General features: G+C 57.2%; 1 protein-coding gene across 1 annotated transcript; it reads right to left on the bottom strand.

The window, feature by feature from the left end:
- Positions 1–831: 831 nt before the first annotated feature.
- Positions 832–7,507, bottom strand: CTRC (chymotrypsin C (caldecrin)). Its single transcript, XM_012662512.1, has 8 exons — positions 7,405–7,507; positions 5,776–5,867; positions 5,575–5,672; positions 4,348–4,473; positions 3,397–3,533; positions 2,410–2,555; positions 1,427–1,579; positions 832–916 (listed from the first exon to the last, which is right to left on the bottom strand). The coding sequence occupies exons 1-8, from the start codon at positions 7,442–7,444 to the stop codon at positions 902–904; spliced, it is 807 nt and encodes a 268-aa protein (XP_012517966.1). The 5' UTR covers positions 7,445–7,507; the 3' UTR covers positions 832–901.
- Between the last annotated feature and the right edge of the window lie 5,747 nt (positions 7,508–13,254).

The following is a 13,254-nucleotide window of genomic DNA, read 5'->3' on the forward strand; positions in this document are numbered from 1 at the left end:
GAGCAGCACTTTCTCAGGAGCACCCCAGACCAGGGACCCCTGCAGTCTGGTCAGGTTCCCCACCCAGAACCTGCCTCGCTGGACACTGGGTCCCTCTTGTATCTGGTCCCGTGTGCCCTCCAGTCGGCCTCAGGAGGACTGTCCCTTCCTGAGGCTCTCGGGGCACACATGTTGCCAGCCGTCCACACCTGTGACCTGCCCCAACTCTCTCCTCTCTCCAGGCCTCTTTTCCCCACCTGTCTAACGCAGCGACAGCTTGTCCAGCTCTGACCCTCTGTGACTCCATATGGAGACCATTGCTTTCCTCAGAGCTGTGCCCTCTGAGCGGGGGGCTGGGGGCTCCTCCTCCACCCGCACATGCCCAGCTTGGGGACCAGCGTGGGTCAGGGCTCACTGTATGCTTCTCAAAGCAGAGAGCCCAGGCCACCTGCAGCCACAGGGCCCGTGCTGGATCAGGGGACCTGCTAGAAAGCTCCTTCCTCAGGGAGCCTGTGGTTGTCCCTGAGCTCTGGGCATCCTCCTTGGCCTGGCCTCTCTGGGCTGGGGAGGCTGCCCTAGGAGACCCCATCCTCCACCTGCAGCTGGGGGGCTTGAGGACCCGCCAGGCCTCTCTGTGGAGGCAGGATCAGAGAAGCGAGTGATCTGATCAGGGTCTCATGTGTTTCCAGCTTGCGACATGGAGTGGCTTCCTGGGACCCCACCCCCAATAATGCCCCCAGCAGCTCCTTCCAAGGCCAGCCAGCCTGGCTAAGGGGGGTCTCTCTCTGGATCCCTGGTGCAACAGCTCCCAGAGAGCCCAGGAACCAACAGGCGAGGCACAAATCAAGAATCCAGGCAGCCTGAGAGGGAAGGAGGTTTACTGTCGTTGCGGGGACTCGCTGCGGCGGCTCCCAAGGACAAATCACAGCTGCATTTTCTGAAGGAACAGAGAACAGTGTGAGCGACTCTAGGGCGCACCACCTCCTGAGCATCACATGGCTCTGCTAGGAGGGTGGGTCTGTGGGGGCACAGCCGGCCTTGTCTCTGTCCAAGGGGTCTCAGCCCACTGTGCAAAGCGGGCTCAGAACACAACCGGTCCCCAGTGGGACAGCCACCAGCCCAGGTGTCCCTCTGTGTCCCCACCCTCCAGAGGACAAATGGCCATCCACACCAGCCCCTCTCCTCTGCTGGGCCCTGCTCTCAGGGGGCCCCGTTTCAGTTTCGGGGGTTGCTGGTGTGGTGCCCGGCTGGGGACGTAAGTATTCGCGGGAGGCAGCGGAGGGATGGGCGGAGGAGTTCGGGGCTGTGCTCCCCGCACCCAAGTCGAGGCCCGCGCCGTGAGTGCTCCGTCCGTGCTGGGTGAACCAGTGCGTGAACGAGCGCAGGAGCAGGCACGCGGCGCCGAGCAGCTGGCAGGCGCAGGGAGGGGCGCGGAGGCGGCACCCACCTGGTGGATCCAGTCGATGTAGGCGGACACGCGGGTGAACACTGTGGGCTTCTGGAAGGTGTTGCAGTCCAGCCCGGGGCCAAAGCTGACGACGCCAAACACCTCCCAGGATCCCTTCTCGGTCTGGCAGTTCAGCGGGCCGCCCGAGTCCTCCTGCACCAGACCGGCAGGGCGTCAGCCACCAGGCCTGCCCCAGAGGGAAGGGAAGCAGGGGCGGGGGATGTGGGCTGGCTTCTCAGCCTCAGTAGCCCCTGTTTGGGCCTCACTCTGCCCCTGGTGAGCGAGGCAGACAAAACGTGGTTTGGGGCTGCCTTGGCCTCGTTCTGGGAGGCCCTGGGGCAGTTGGACTAGCTCGTGGTTTGCTGTGTGATCTTGGGATGGTGCTAACCCACTCTGTGCGTCAGTACCAGCTCTGAGACTCTGTGAGCTGCCCAGAGAAGCGAGGATGCTGGGAGGCGTGTTGGAGGAGTGGGGAAGGAGGGTGGGAGTGGCGAGAGGGTCGTGTGTTTGCCAACGGGACAGTCCCTGTTTCACGGTTCCGTGTCAGACTCCCTAAGTCCCCTGTTTCCCTAGACTGGTGGAGCTCATGGCAGGAAGGAGCAGGTGCAGAGACGCCAGCGAAGCCTCTTCTACGTCCTTTAGGCTCACTTAGTCCTCACAGCAACCCTGTGAAGTGGTTCCTATAGCTCCATTTTATAGATGGGAAAACTGAGGTTCAGAGAGGTTCAACAACCTTCCCAAGGCTACAGAGCTAGTAAGTGGTGGGACTGGGACTTGAACGCAGATACTCACGTGCAGCTCTCACCCTCTCACCACAGTGTCCGGATGGACGTGGGTCAAGGTGACGGGCTCCGCCTAAGCTTGCTGGGTCCAGCAGGGCTCAGTCTCCTCCCAGGGAAAGGGTTTGCTCAGTCGCGTGCCCCTTTGCCCCCATCCACTCGGCCCCCTGGAGTAGGGACAGGGTGTAGGGCCTGGCCACTCACGCTGCAGGCTGAGATGACGCCGTCGCCCCCAGCGCACACCATGGTGTCCTGCACCGCGGAGCCCCACCAGTCCCTCCCGGTGCACGTGGCGTGATCCACCACAGGCTGCAGGCCCTGCTGCAGCTCCGCGGCCCCGGGGCCGTTGGCTGGGGAGAGAGTGGGGGCGGTGAGCAGGGGGGCCCCAGCCCAGCCCGACCTGCCCTACCCCTGCAGGAACCAGCCCGTGCAGCCCACCCTCGGCGGCAGGGGAAGGGCAGCGGGCGGGGGCGGAGCTCGCCCACGCAGAGCCCTGAAGGAGTAACTGCGCACTTGTCTTTACATTGGATTCTGGGGCGTTAATTGGCGTTCTTTTCCTGTAGGTCTCTGCCTTTGGTGTCACATATTGAAAGGTCTCTCTCACCTGAGATTTCCTGACTATTGGCAGCATTTTCCTCTAAGTCTCCTATAGTTTCATTTATTTGCATTTCACTTTTAATTCAGCTGGGAGCTGTTTGGGCGTGCGGTATAGCATAGGATCTAACCCCCAGCCTCACATAGGCTTATGTTAGCTTATTTATATACATTCGCTCTGGGCCAAGCCCTAATCTACGCACTTGACAAACTCTTTTTTTTTTTTTTTTTTGAGACAGGGTCTCGCTTTGTCACCCAGGCTAGGGCGCAGTAGCGTCGTCATAGCTCACAGCAACCTCAAACTCCTGCGTTCAAGCGATTCTCCATCAGCCTCCCAAAGTGCTGGGAGCACAGGCTCACGCCACCACTCCCGGCCAGACAAATTCTAACCCATTTAATCCTTATAACACCCCTCCTATGTGCTTGTTAGAGTGTCCGTCACATGGTACGTGCTTAATAAATGTTAGTCGTTATTATTACAAAGTTTAAAACCATGTGAACATATTTAGGCAAAAAGGAACAGCGGTGGGCAAAGGTAGGTGGTACGTGCTGCCTCCTCCAGGAAGGCTCTCGGGATTTGCCAGGGGCTGTACTCACTCCAGAGGCGACCCCAGCCGGTGACGTAGCAGGGGTAATCCTGAGGCAGCAGGGAGCCCTCCTCCGGCAGGCAGGCCACCTGGATGGTGTCACTCAGCTCCACATGCTCTGCCAGCTTGATGAGGGCAATGTCATCGCTGGAACCCAGAGCGGAGAGGGTGAGTGGGCAGGAGGCCCCGAGGCTCAGGCTGTGAGCTGGGAGTCAGGCCGAGGGTGGCCAGGGGTCCTCCGTAAACATCCCGACCACCAGCTTCTCGTTGGCCTTTGGGGATGTCAGAGCACGAGTGATTCACCGTCTAACACGATCGCCCGCCCTGTTCGACCTTGGTGCTTCTCTGCATGTGTCACCATGTGGCGAAGGGTGAACAGAGGGGACGCAGGGGCAGAAGCGTTCAGAGCCAGTGCTGGTTATGTATCCATGGGAAATGAAGCTGTAGCAAATGGGAAATTACAATGATAAAAGAGCGACATGTGCAGATGGCGTTTGAGATACTTTCATGTTCCAAGAGTGAAAGCTGGCAACCTTAGACAGGACAGCACTGGGCTGTGTGACCTGGGACGTCCGCCTTAGCCTCTCTGGGTCTTGGTTCTTCGTCTGGGGCTGCTGGAGGATTAAATAAACGATGGCATATGAAGTGCCCATTGCAATGTGTGCATACAGTAGGCACTCAGTAAAGGCGAGTCCTGGTTCAGCTTCTGGAAAGACCCCGTGGCGGACTCGGGGGTCTCACTCCTTGTGTACCTTCCGGAGACCCTTGGCCAATGCGGGGGACGGGAGGGGCGTCCTCCCTGCTTAGCGTTTTCCATTTCGTGCACAGAGCCGTCCGCTGGCGGCTCAGGTGAGGGTGGGGGCCAGGTACGGCGGGGCATGCTGTGCAGCTCCGTCCGTCGCAGGGACCCTTCGTTCTGCGCTGTCCCCAGGGGCCGGGAGCTGGTCAGCGGGACACTCACCACAACAGGAAGGGGTCCCACTGCTCGTGGACGTAGATGGTGTCGACAGCCACAAACAGGGAGCCCGCCTCGTCCTCCACCTCCAGGTTGTTCTTCCCCAGGCCCACGCGGTAGGTCAGGGTGTTGCTGGGCAGAGAAAGGGGACCAGGTCAGGGCGGCCTCCTGCCCCCACTGGCCAGTGGGGTAGGTAGAGCGGGAACTCAGGGCTTCGGCGACCCAGCCCTGTGGCCGCCATGGGACTCATTTGGGAAAGGGAATGTCTGTCCCCACTGTCCCTTCCCGGGGTGCGGGGAAAGGACCCAGGACTGGAAGTCAAGGGCCTTGGGTTCACGCTGTAGCGTCGCCTCCCCCAGCTGGGAAGCCTGTGCCTCGACTGGCCCATCTGTGAAGTGGAGGTAATATGGAACTTGCCTCCCAGGGCTGCTGCGAGAATAAACGAATCCAAGTTCCCGCCGCCTCTTGCCTACGTCATCGCGACAGCCACCTGCCTGCCCCCCTGCTTCTACTCCGGCCTCCCTCCCATCTGTCCTGAACCCAGCAGTGTGAGTCTTTTAAAATGTAAGTTGGCCTGTGACCCTCTTTGGCTCAAAACCCTTTCCAGCAGCTCTATCTCACTGAGGGTCGAAGCCAAAGTCCTTACGCTGCCCTGCGTCATCAGGCACCTGTCCCCTTTCTAACTCACCTCCTCCCGCCCTCCCCTGGCACACTGTGCTCCTGCCACACCGGCTTCCTTGTTATTTCCCTCCCCGGAACCACCGGGTCCCTCCTCCAGGCCTCCGCGCGGGCTGTTCCCTCTCCCCGGAACTCCCTTCCCCCAGATCTGTGCCTTCCTCCCTCACTTCCTTCAGGTCTTTGCTCAAGTGTCCCCTTTCCGAGTGGTCTCCCTGGCTAGCCCATTTAAAATAGAGCCCCCTTGCTCTTTTTGTCCTCTTCCGACCTTATTTTTCTTCATTACAACTCAGGTTGATATGTATTTATTGTCTAATTGTCTGTTGCTCTGCCTTCCGCTGGAATATGGGGCACAGACTTTGTCTGAACTGCTGTGTTTCCTGGCACTTAGTAGGTGCTCAAGAAATACTCGTTGACCGAATAAACAAACAACGGAGTTACTGGATGTAGCTTGCTTAGCCCCACACCTGGAGTGTGTAGCAGATGCTCAGTGAGAGCAGCTTGTCAGGCCCCCGCCCCAGGGTGACCGCAGGCCTCTGGAGCACTGTCCCTGCTCACCTGACGCAGTGGGCAGCAGTGAGGACGAAGTTGCTGGCGATCAAGGTGCCACCGCACGTGTGCGTCCATGTGTTGTCCTTGAGGTACTGGAGGGAGATCTGCAGGAGCGTGGGGAAGGGCCGCGTGTCAGCCCACAGGTCCCCAGGGCCCCTCAGCCCACCACCTTCTCCGTCCCTGCCTCCCACCCCCGCAGCGGCTTACCTGCCAGGGCCAGCTGTGGGGCACGGCATCATCTCCTCCCACCACCCTGGCCGATAGGTTGGGCTGGATTCTGGGGACCCCGCAGCCGGAGGCTGGGGAGACAGGAGGGGACGAGTGCAGGTGAGTGGCCTCCCCACCGGGGAAGGGGCAGGTGGGATGGGAGGTGAAAAGAGCACAGACTTTGGGGCGGGCAGACATGGGTTCATATTTTACCACGTGACTTTGGGACACCACCTGGTTCTCTGGGCCTCAGCTTCCCTTTCTGTGAAATGGGAGGAATAGCACTGACCTGGTGAGTTTGTCCTGAGAACTAAATTAGACAACTTGCATAAAGAGTGTAGCAAAAGGCCCGGTACAGAGACGATGCTTAACGTGTTGAGGCTGGCATGTGTGTGAGTGCCCGGGCGTGCCTGTGTTCCTCCTGTTCTTCTGTCCCTGTTTAGGCCACTGTATGATGGCAGTGTGCGTGTGCGTGTTTGTGTGTATGTGCGCGCGCGCGCGTGCGTGCGTGTGAGCATTAAATCCACAGAGTGCCAGACTGTCGTGGCTGGGAAGCTGTGTGGAGTGGTCACAAGTCTGTCCTGTACCACTAACCAGCCATGTGATGTTGGGCAAGATACTGAGCCTCACTGAACCTCAATGTCCTCATCTGTAAAATGGGAGTATTAATAGATCCTACCTCTCAAGGTTGCTTTTTTTTTTTTTTTTTTTAAGACAAAGTTTCACTTTGTTGCCCGGGCTAGAGTGCCGTGGCGTCAGCCTAGCTCACAGCAACCTCAAACTCCTGGGCTCAAGCGATCCTCCTGCCTCAGCCTCCCCAGTAGCTGGGACTACAGGCATGCGCCACCATGCCCGGCTAATTTTTTCTATATATATTTGGTTGTCCGATTAATTTCTTTCTATTTTTAGTAAAGACGGGGTCTCGCTCTTGCTCAGGCTGGTCTCACGCTCCTAAGCTCAAACAATCCGCCCGCCTCAGCCTCCCAGAGTGCTAGGATTACAGGCGTGAGCCACCGCGCCCGGCCTCTCTCAAGGTTGTTTTGAGGATCAAATTAACTCCTGTACAACAAGGGCTTAGCACAGTGCCTGGCACATCATAAACATGCAATAATCAGGAGTTGCTATTATTACTGTTGTTGTTATTGTTAGCTGGCAGGACTCTTAATCAAGTGCTATCGTTTGCCAAAAAAGCCAATGAGATTTAGAAAGGTGAAGTGACTTGTTCAGGTCCTGCAGAGAGTGAGTGAGTGGCATTTAAGCCAAGTGCCTTGGCTCCTAATATGGGAGAATGCCATCAAACGAGGGAGGACAGAGTCCCCAGGGAAGAGCTGCTGCTGGGAAAGGCAGGCCCGTTGTCCCTGGAGTGAACCCAGGATGGGGCGTCTGCTGTGTCCCTGCCCCTTGCTCGGTGCTTTCCACACCCCATCGCTAACCCCCTCCCGACCTGGGCATTCGTATCATTGTCCCTGTTTTGCAGCCGTGGAAGCAGAATTGCCGAGCAGGAAGAGGCTCGTCTGACACACAGCTGGTCAGTAGCATCGGAACCCATGGTGGACCCTAAAGAACTTTCCTGAGAGCAGAGGGCCCTCTGGTCCTGTCCTTGTCCTCGGAGGCCGCCCCATCGCTTACCACAGGCCAGGAGCGCAGTGAGGACAGTGATGCCCAACATGGTGCGGGTGCTCAGGACCGACTGGCCGTCAGGGTGGGCAGGGGCACACTTATAAGCAGGAGAAGGGTGAATCCACCTGGTCAAGGCTAAGCCCCCGTTGGAGAGAAACCTGTTCTGATAAGGCTCTTTCCCTGACCTTGGGTGGTTACTGGTTAACTTGGACAGGAGATGGGCTAGCTCAGAAGCATGGATTTCCCAAATATCCTGCGACAGCAAACTGCGCGGCACTGGTTTTTGGCAACCGCCCCCGCCCCCGACTTTGCTTATAGTGTGCTCTCATTCTCTCTCCCTACCTTATTCTTTCTAGTTATTTACTGGGCACTTACTATGTGCCAGGCATTGCGCTCAGTAGTTCTTGCATTGTCTTACCTAACCCTTCCAACAACACGAAGTGTTAATAGATGCTATGAACCTCTCTTTAAAGACGAGGCAACTGAGACTCAGAGGGTAAGTGACCGTCCAGGGCCACACAGCTGGGTGGCAACAGAGCTGGGCTTTGAAAGGGGGGGCTTCTAACACCAATCGGGGGCTTCAAACTGCTAAGACATGCGGTGTCCTTCTCTGTCTTTATAGTGCTGTTAGGTTGCTTCCTGCCTTTTCCTTTCTCCCTCGTTCACCTGGCCTGGCCTGGGCTCTCCCGTCCCTGCTCCCGGGCTGTGCATGGGGCCTGAGGCTCAGCGGCAGGTGCTCGGTTGGCCAGATTTCCTCCTGCAGCCAGTTTAGTTGTCAGCCCCTCAGTCTCCCTGTCTCTAAAATGGGTGGATAGGACCAGATGGACTCTCAGGCTCCTTTCAGACCTGAGAGTCTGTGACTTGAATGTCAAGTTCAGTGGCACATCTGACTTTGTGGCACGTGGGGTGGCTCCAAAGCACTGAGTGACAGAAGTTCTAGCCAGAGCCGCCAGCATTTCGGGGCCAGCTCATCCCTTGGAGCATCTGATTTAATCCAGTTGGATGAAATCCGAGGCCTGACTTGAGCCTGGTTGCTCAGATTCTGCCTTCCTCTTCCCTTCTACTCATCCGGAGTCCTTGGAAGTCGTTCTCTGGGCTGGGCCCACCCATCACCTTAGGAATTGTCTCCTGATAAAAGTGTCCCCCTGGTTAAAGATGGTTATCGGGGGGTGAAGGAGGATTCTAACTTACATAGTTCTATGCAGCTTAAATTCTTTTTTAAAAACAAGTATACATTACTTTGGTAATATAAAAATCATTAAGTTTGATTTTAAAAGAAAGATACAGGCCAGACATGGTGGTTCATACCTGTAGTCCCAGCACTTTGGGAGGCCGAGGTGGGAGGATTGCTTGAGGCCAGGAGTTCAAAATCAGCCTGGGTGACATAGTGAGGCCCTGTCTCTACAAAAAAATTTAAAATTAGCCAGATGCGGTGGCACATGTCTGTAGTCCCAGCTACTTGGGAGGCTGAGGTGGGAGGATCGCTTGAGCCCAGGAATTTCATGGCTACAGTGAACTATGATTGTGCCACTGCACTCTGGTCTAGGTGACAGAGTGCGACTCTGTCTCTAAAAAATAAATAAATAAGTAAAAATGAAAAGATACAGAGACGGGGGGTGTAACTGTACGTGGGGGTGGGGGGGCCTGTCCTACTGAGATAACCTCAGCCCCTTGTCCTGGGGCATCTGGGGACCTCAGGCTGCGGGGACCTTTCTGTTCCATTCTAGAGGCTGATCCTGATACAGGGGTCTGTGACTACTGCCCAATCCACCTCGGACTCAGAGATGGTGGTTGCCAAACCCTGCAGAGGTCACCCTGGCCTGGGGACTGACACCACAAGCAGAGATGTGGATTGAGGTGACAGGTCTTGGGAGCTGGCAGGGTCTAGACGCAGGAGGCAGGAGGCCTGGTCTGTGACTGGCTGGATGACCCCAGGCCCTGGGCAATCTCTTTGGGCCTCAGTTTCCTTAATCAAGTCCCTTGATCAACCTGGAAAAATGACTAAATGGGCTTCTACACGTGGGAGTTGTTGATTTACACTCAGAGAGATATAGCACTTTCCTAGCCCGCATGTCAGCCGTGTGCATGACCAGACGTACACAAGCAAACAGGGACAGGAATGCACACACACACCTCCATATCCACAGACATGCACACACCAGTCACACATATGAAGCATTCAGTTACGTATAGAGACATGCAGAGCCATGTGCCACACATTCAAACATGTACGCAAACATGTGTACAAGCTGTGTGACCTTGTGCTAGTGGCTCAACCTCTCTGTGCTTCTACTCCCTCTTCTATAAAGTGGGTGTAAAAATGCTACCTGCCTCCTGTGGCTGCTGGGGAAGTGCCTGGCACACGGTAAGCGCTGTGGGAGTGTTTGCTGTTACTATTGTTATTGTTGGCATCTGGTTCTCATAAGAAAGCTTGAGATGACCTGGTCATGGGGCACTTTTGCCTTCACGGGTCCCTTCCTCCAGCAAAAAATACTAAAAATGTTTTATGGCTGTGCGGGTACAAAGATGAATGTAATCCAGTTTGGATTCTATTCATTTTTTTCCTATCGATTTCGAAGAAATGAACACATTTTTGTAGGCCGCTAAAGGAACCCTGGGCTCCCGGCGCTGTGCCCACGGTCCCTGATGGGTGCGTGGGCCCTGGCTGCGGCCCCTCCTCATGTGAGCTGGTATATGAAGGGCTGACCCGGAGTTCGGGAATGTTCTGTGGATCAACCTGAGCACCTGCCCTAGGCCCTGGAGGTGCCTGTACTGTGCCCTCGGGCAGCCAGGAGAAAGCTGTTCTCGCTGGGAAAGAGCAGGCAGGGCGGGAGCTGCCTCCGGCGTGCGCACGGCTGGGGCCAGCCCCTCGTGCAGGGACCAGCCCGTCAGAGGATGCCATTACCCCAGTGGCCCAGACTGCCTGAGTTACTGTGGTGACGCTAGCTTGGCTGATTTTCTGGCCAAGATAACCATGTCTGAAGCAGCAGCCCCAGGCGGCTCGTACATACCTGTAGGGGGAAGCCCTGAGACAGCGAATGTCCTGTGATTGGAAGGGTGGGGCCTCGGAGTTGGATTAACTTGCGTATTTAGAGAGGGGACTGTTTTGTTTGCCCAGACTGTGAGGCACCCACATGTTGTATACACAGAAAACATTCGTTCATTCATTCATTCATTCCTCCCACGCTCACTGAGCACATACTATGAGCAGGCCCTGTGCTGGGACTGGGTTTACAGAGATGGTAAGACCCTGTTCAGCACCGGGGGAGCTCCCTGCTGGCCAGGGCGATAAGTATCGCTTGAGATGGTGAGATGGGCCACAGCCTGGGAGCTCTGCATGAGAAGAGATTCGTTCTGGGTGGGAGTTCGATGGGGTGCAGGCTGGGAAAAGATTCCTTCTCTCCAGATTCCACGTCCAAAATGAATTTGAGAGCTTGAGGATGTGAGGACACTAGAATCCCCACCTCCATGCTGCCGAACGCTGGGATTTTCAGGGCCTGGAGTGACAGGTTCACTCCAGGACTTGTGACCTCAGAATCCCTGAGCCACTCGGGGCCAGACCGTACCGGAAAATGGAAAAATAACCACAAGTGACTCAGCGGAGGCTGGGCTGAGGGGTGTGGGGGGACATGGTCAGATGGTGCCCTGGGGCCTCAGGAGCAATGCCAGGGCGGGGAGCGGCGGGGGCAGGGGAGAGAGCCTGAGAAAAGAGGCAGGTGCTACGGACTGGCGCCCAAGTGTCCTGGCTGCTGGGGCGGACTCTCAGGTGGCAGCTGTCATGTCTTGGGTGAGGCCCACTGAGGGGCCAGCGAGGGGCTGGCAGGGTCTCTCAAAGCCAGGTGGAAGTCCAGGGCCTTAGAGAGGGCTGGGGGCTAGACAAGGGGTTGGCGCTCAGCGAGGGGTTAAGGTTCAGCGAGGGCGGGGGGGTTCAGCGGGGGTTGGGTGTTTGGTGATGGGGCCGAGACTCTGTGCCGGAAGAGTTTTAAGGAACCACCTCTCTTGGTCCCTGGATCACCCTGGGCCTCTTCCTTCCTCCACCTGCTTCCTCTGCCAGGCTGGGCCCAGAGGTCGTGTGCAGGCCGAGGCTGAGGGCCCTGAGGGGCTGAGACCTCGTGGTGGAGGGCCCTGGCTTGGGACAGCTGGCCCCTGTCTCATGTTCCGAGGACTGGAGGTCCCCCGTCCGTCACCAGGCCAGCGGGGCTCGAGCTCTGGAGCTGCACTGAAGCCCCTCCCTTCCAGCACCCTCCATGCCTCGTTCCTGCGCCCCTTCCGGGAGGGTGTTAGGGACCCTGATGTTCTTCCCCCGGGAAGGGGCGCTGGAAGGCAGTGCTTAACCTGAAGTCTTGTGTTGACAGTGGTGGTGTCTTGGGCACCGGGTAGCGTGTAGGGGTGGCGTGTCCCAGGAAATGCACTTCCAGGACGCTGCCCTCCGGGGGCAGGGCCTGTGAGGAAGCCCTGGCTGCTGCAGTACCGCCCATGGCCACCCAGGGGCAGCCGTGCCCAGCCCGATCCCAAACCCCAGCTCCCCAGCTCTGCCTCAGGGTGTGCCCAGCAGAGGGGGGTGCCCAACCTGGAACCACTGGGCTGGAGAGACCCCAGACCCTAGCCCACCTCGCACTGAGCAGATGGGGAGACTGAGCCCCAGTGGATGATCTGTCCAAAGCCACACGGGGAGCTGCCGGTGTCCGCCCCCCACCCCTCCGGGAGTTTCCCCAGCCTGTTCAAGACTTTGGACATCTCTGTGTGTAACGGGGGTTCCTGGGGGGCTATAGGGTGCAGCAATCCAGAATCCCCAGGGCCTGAATGCCACTCCCGGCCCCCGTGTTGTGTGCCAGGGGCTCCTCTGCTTGCGAGGCAGGGTTGGTGGAGGGTTAGGCCACGGGCTGTGAGCTCGCAGCCCAGGCCCAGATCCTGCCACCCTACGCGCCTGTGTGCCTCTGGGAGGCTGTCCAGGCTTCCCCGTTCCTATCTGCAAAAGAGGAATAAAAATATCACCCCCCATAAGCTCATCGTGAGGATTTAAATGAGCTAATCTAAGCAGAGCACTAAGACTAGCGCCTGGTGACAGCATATGGGTCACCTGCGCTTCTCCCAGGCTCTGACACGACTGTCCCAGCACCCAGATGGCCCTGTCCCTGTCCCCTCCTTCCCCAGTCCCTCCTCTGCCCCACTAACCATCAAGAACCACACACACATAGGAATATAGAATTTTATCTTATTTTAGTTAAAAAAAATAATCGTACCACCGAATGAAGAAGTAGCTTTTTTTTTGGGGGGGGGGTGAGAAGGGAGGAAAAAAATAAAAAGCAAAAAGCCAAAAGGAAAAGAAAATTTTATATCCATCTGTATAAACATATCCGCTAAGGCAAACACAGCCCAGGGCCAAGGCTGCGCCGGGCTCAGTCCCTCCTCAATTCTGCAGATTCTAAGGCCAAAAAAATAAAACCTCTGCAAGTCCAACAGAGCTCCACGGACTCCCGGGGCGTTTTACTAAAATAAAGAGTTATTGAGTTTAAAAAGCAGTGACGCTGTTATGACACACACTGAAAGTTGCATAACTGTGGCCTCGAGGGCCGTGCACTTGTTCGGACTGGGCGACGGTCACGGCTTCACGACACAGCGACGGACACACACACGTGAGCAAGCACACGGGGCGCTGCGGCAGAACCGGGCCTGTGGCACGGGGGGCTGGGGTCCCCATGCCACCTCGGGGTGGGCATGGCAGGCAGGTCCCGTCGCTGGTGACAAGGCGGTGGACATCGCTTGGGGAGGGCAGGCGTGAGAGGGCTGAGCAGGGCCCCGCCACCGCCTGGTGCATGCAAACACGCTCGAAGCACTTCTCGGTGCTTCCAGGACAAT

Source organism: Propithecus coquereli, unplaced genomic scaffold (assembly GCF_000956105.1).
Source record: "Propithecus coquereli isolate 6110/MARCELLA unplaced genomic scaffold, Pcoq_1.0 Scaffold77, whole genome shotgun sequence".
Classification (NCBI taxonomy): domain Eukaryota; kingdom Metazoa; phylum Chordata; class Mammalia; order Primates; family Indriidae; genus Propithecus; species Propithecus coquereli.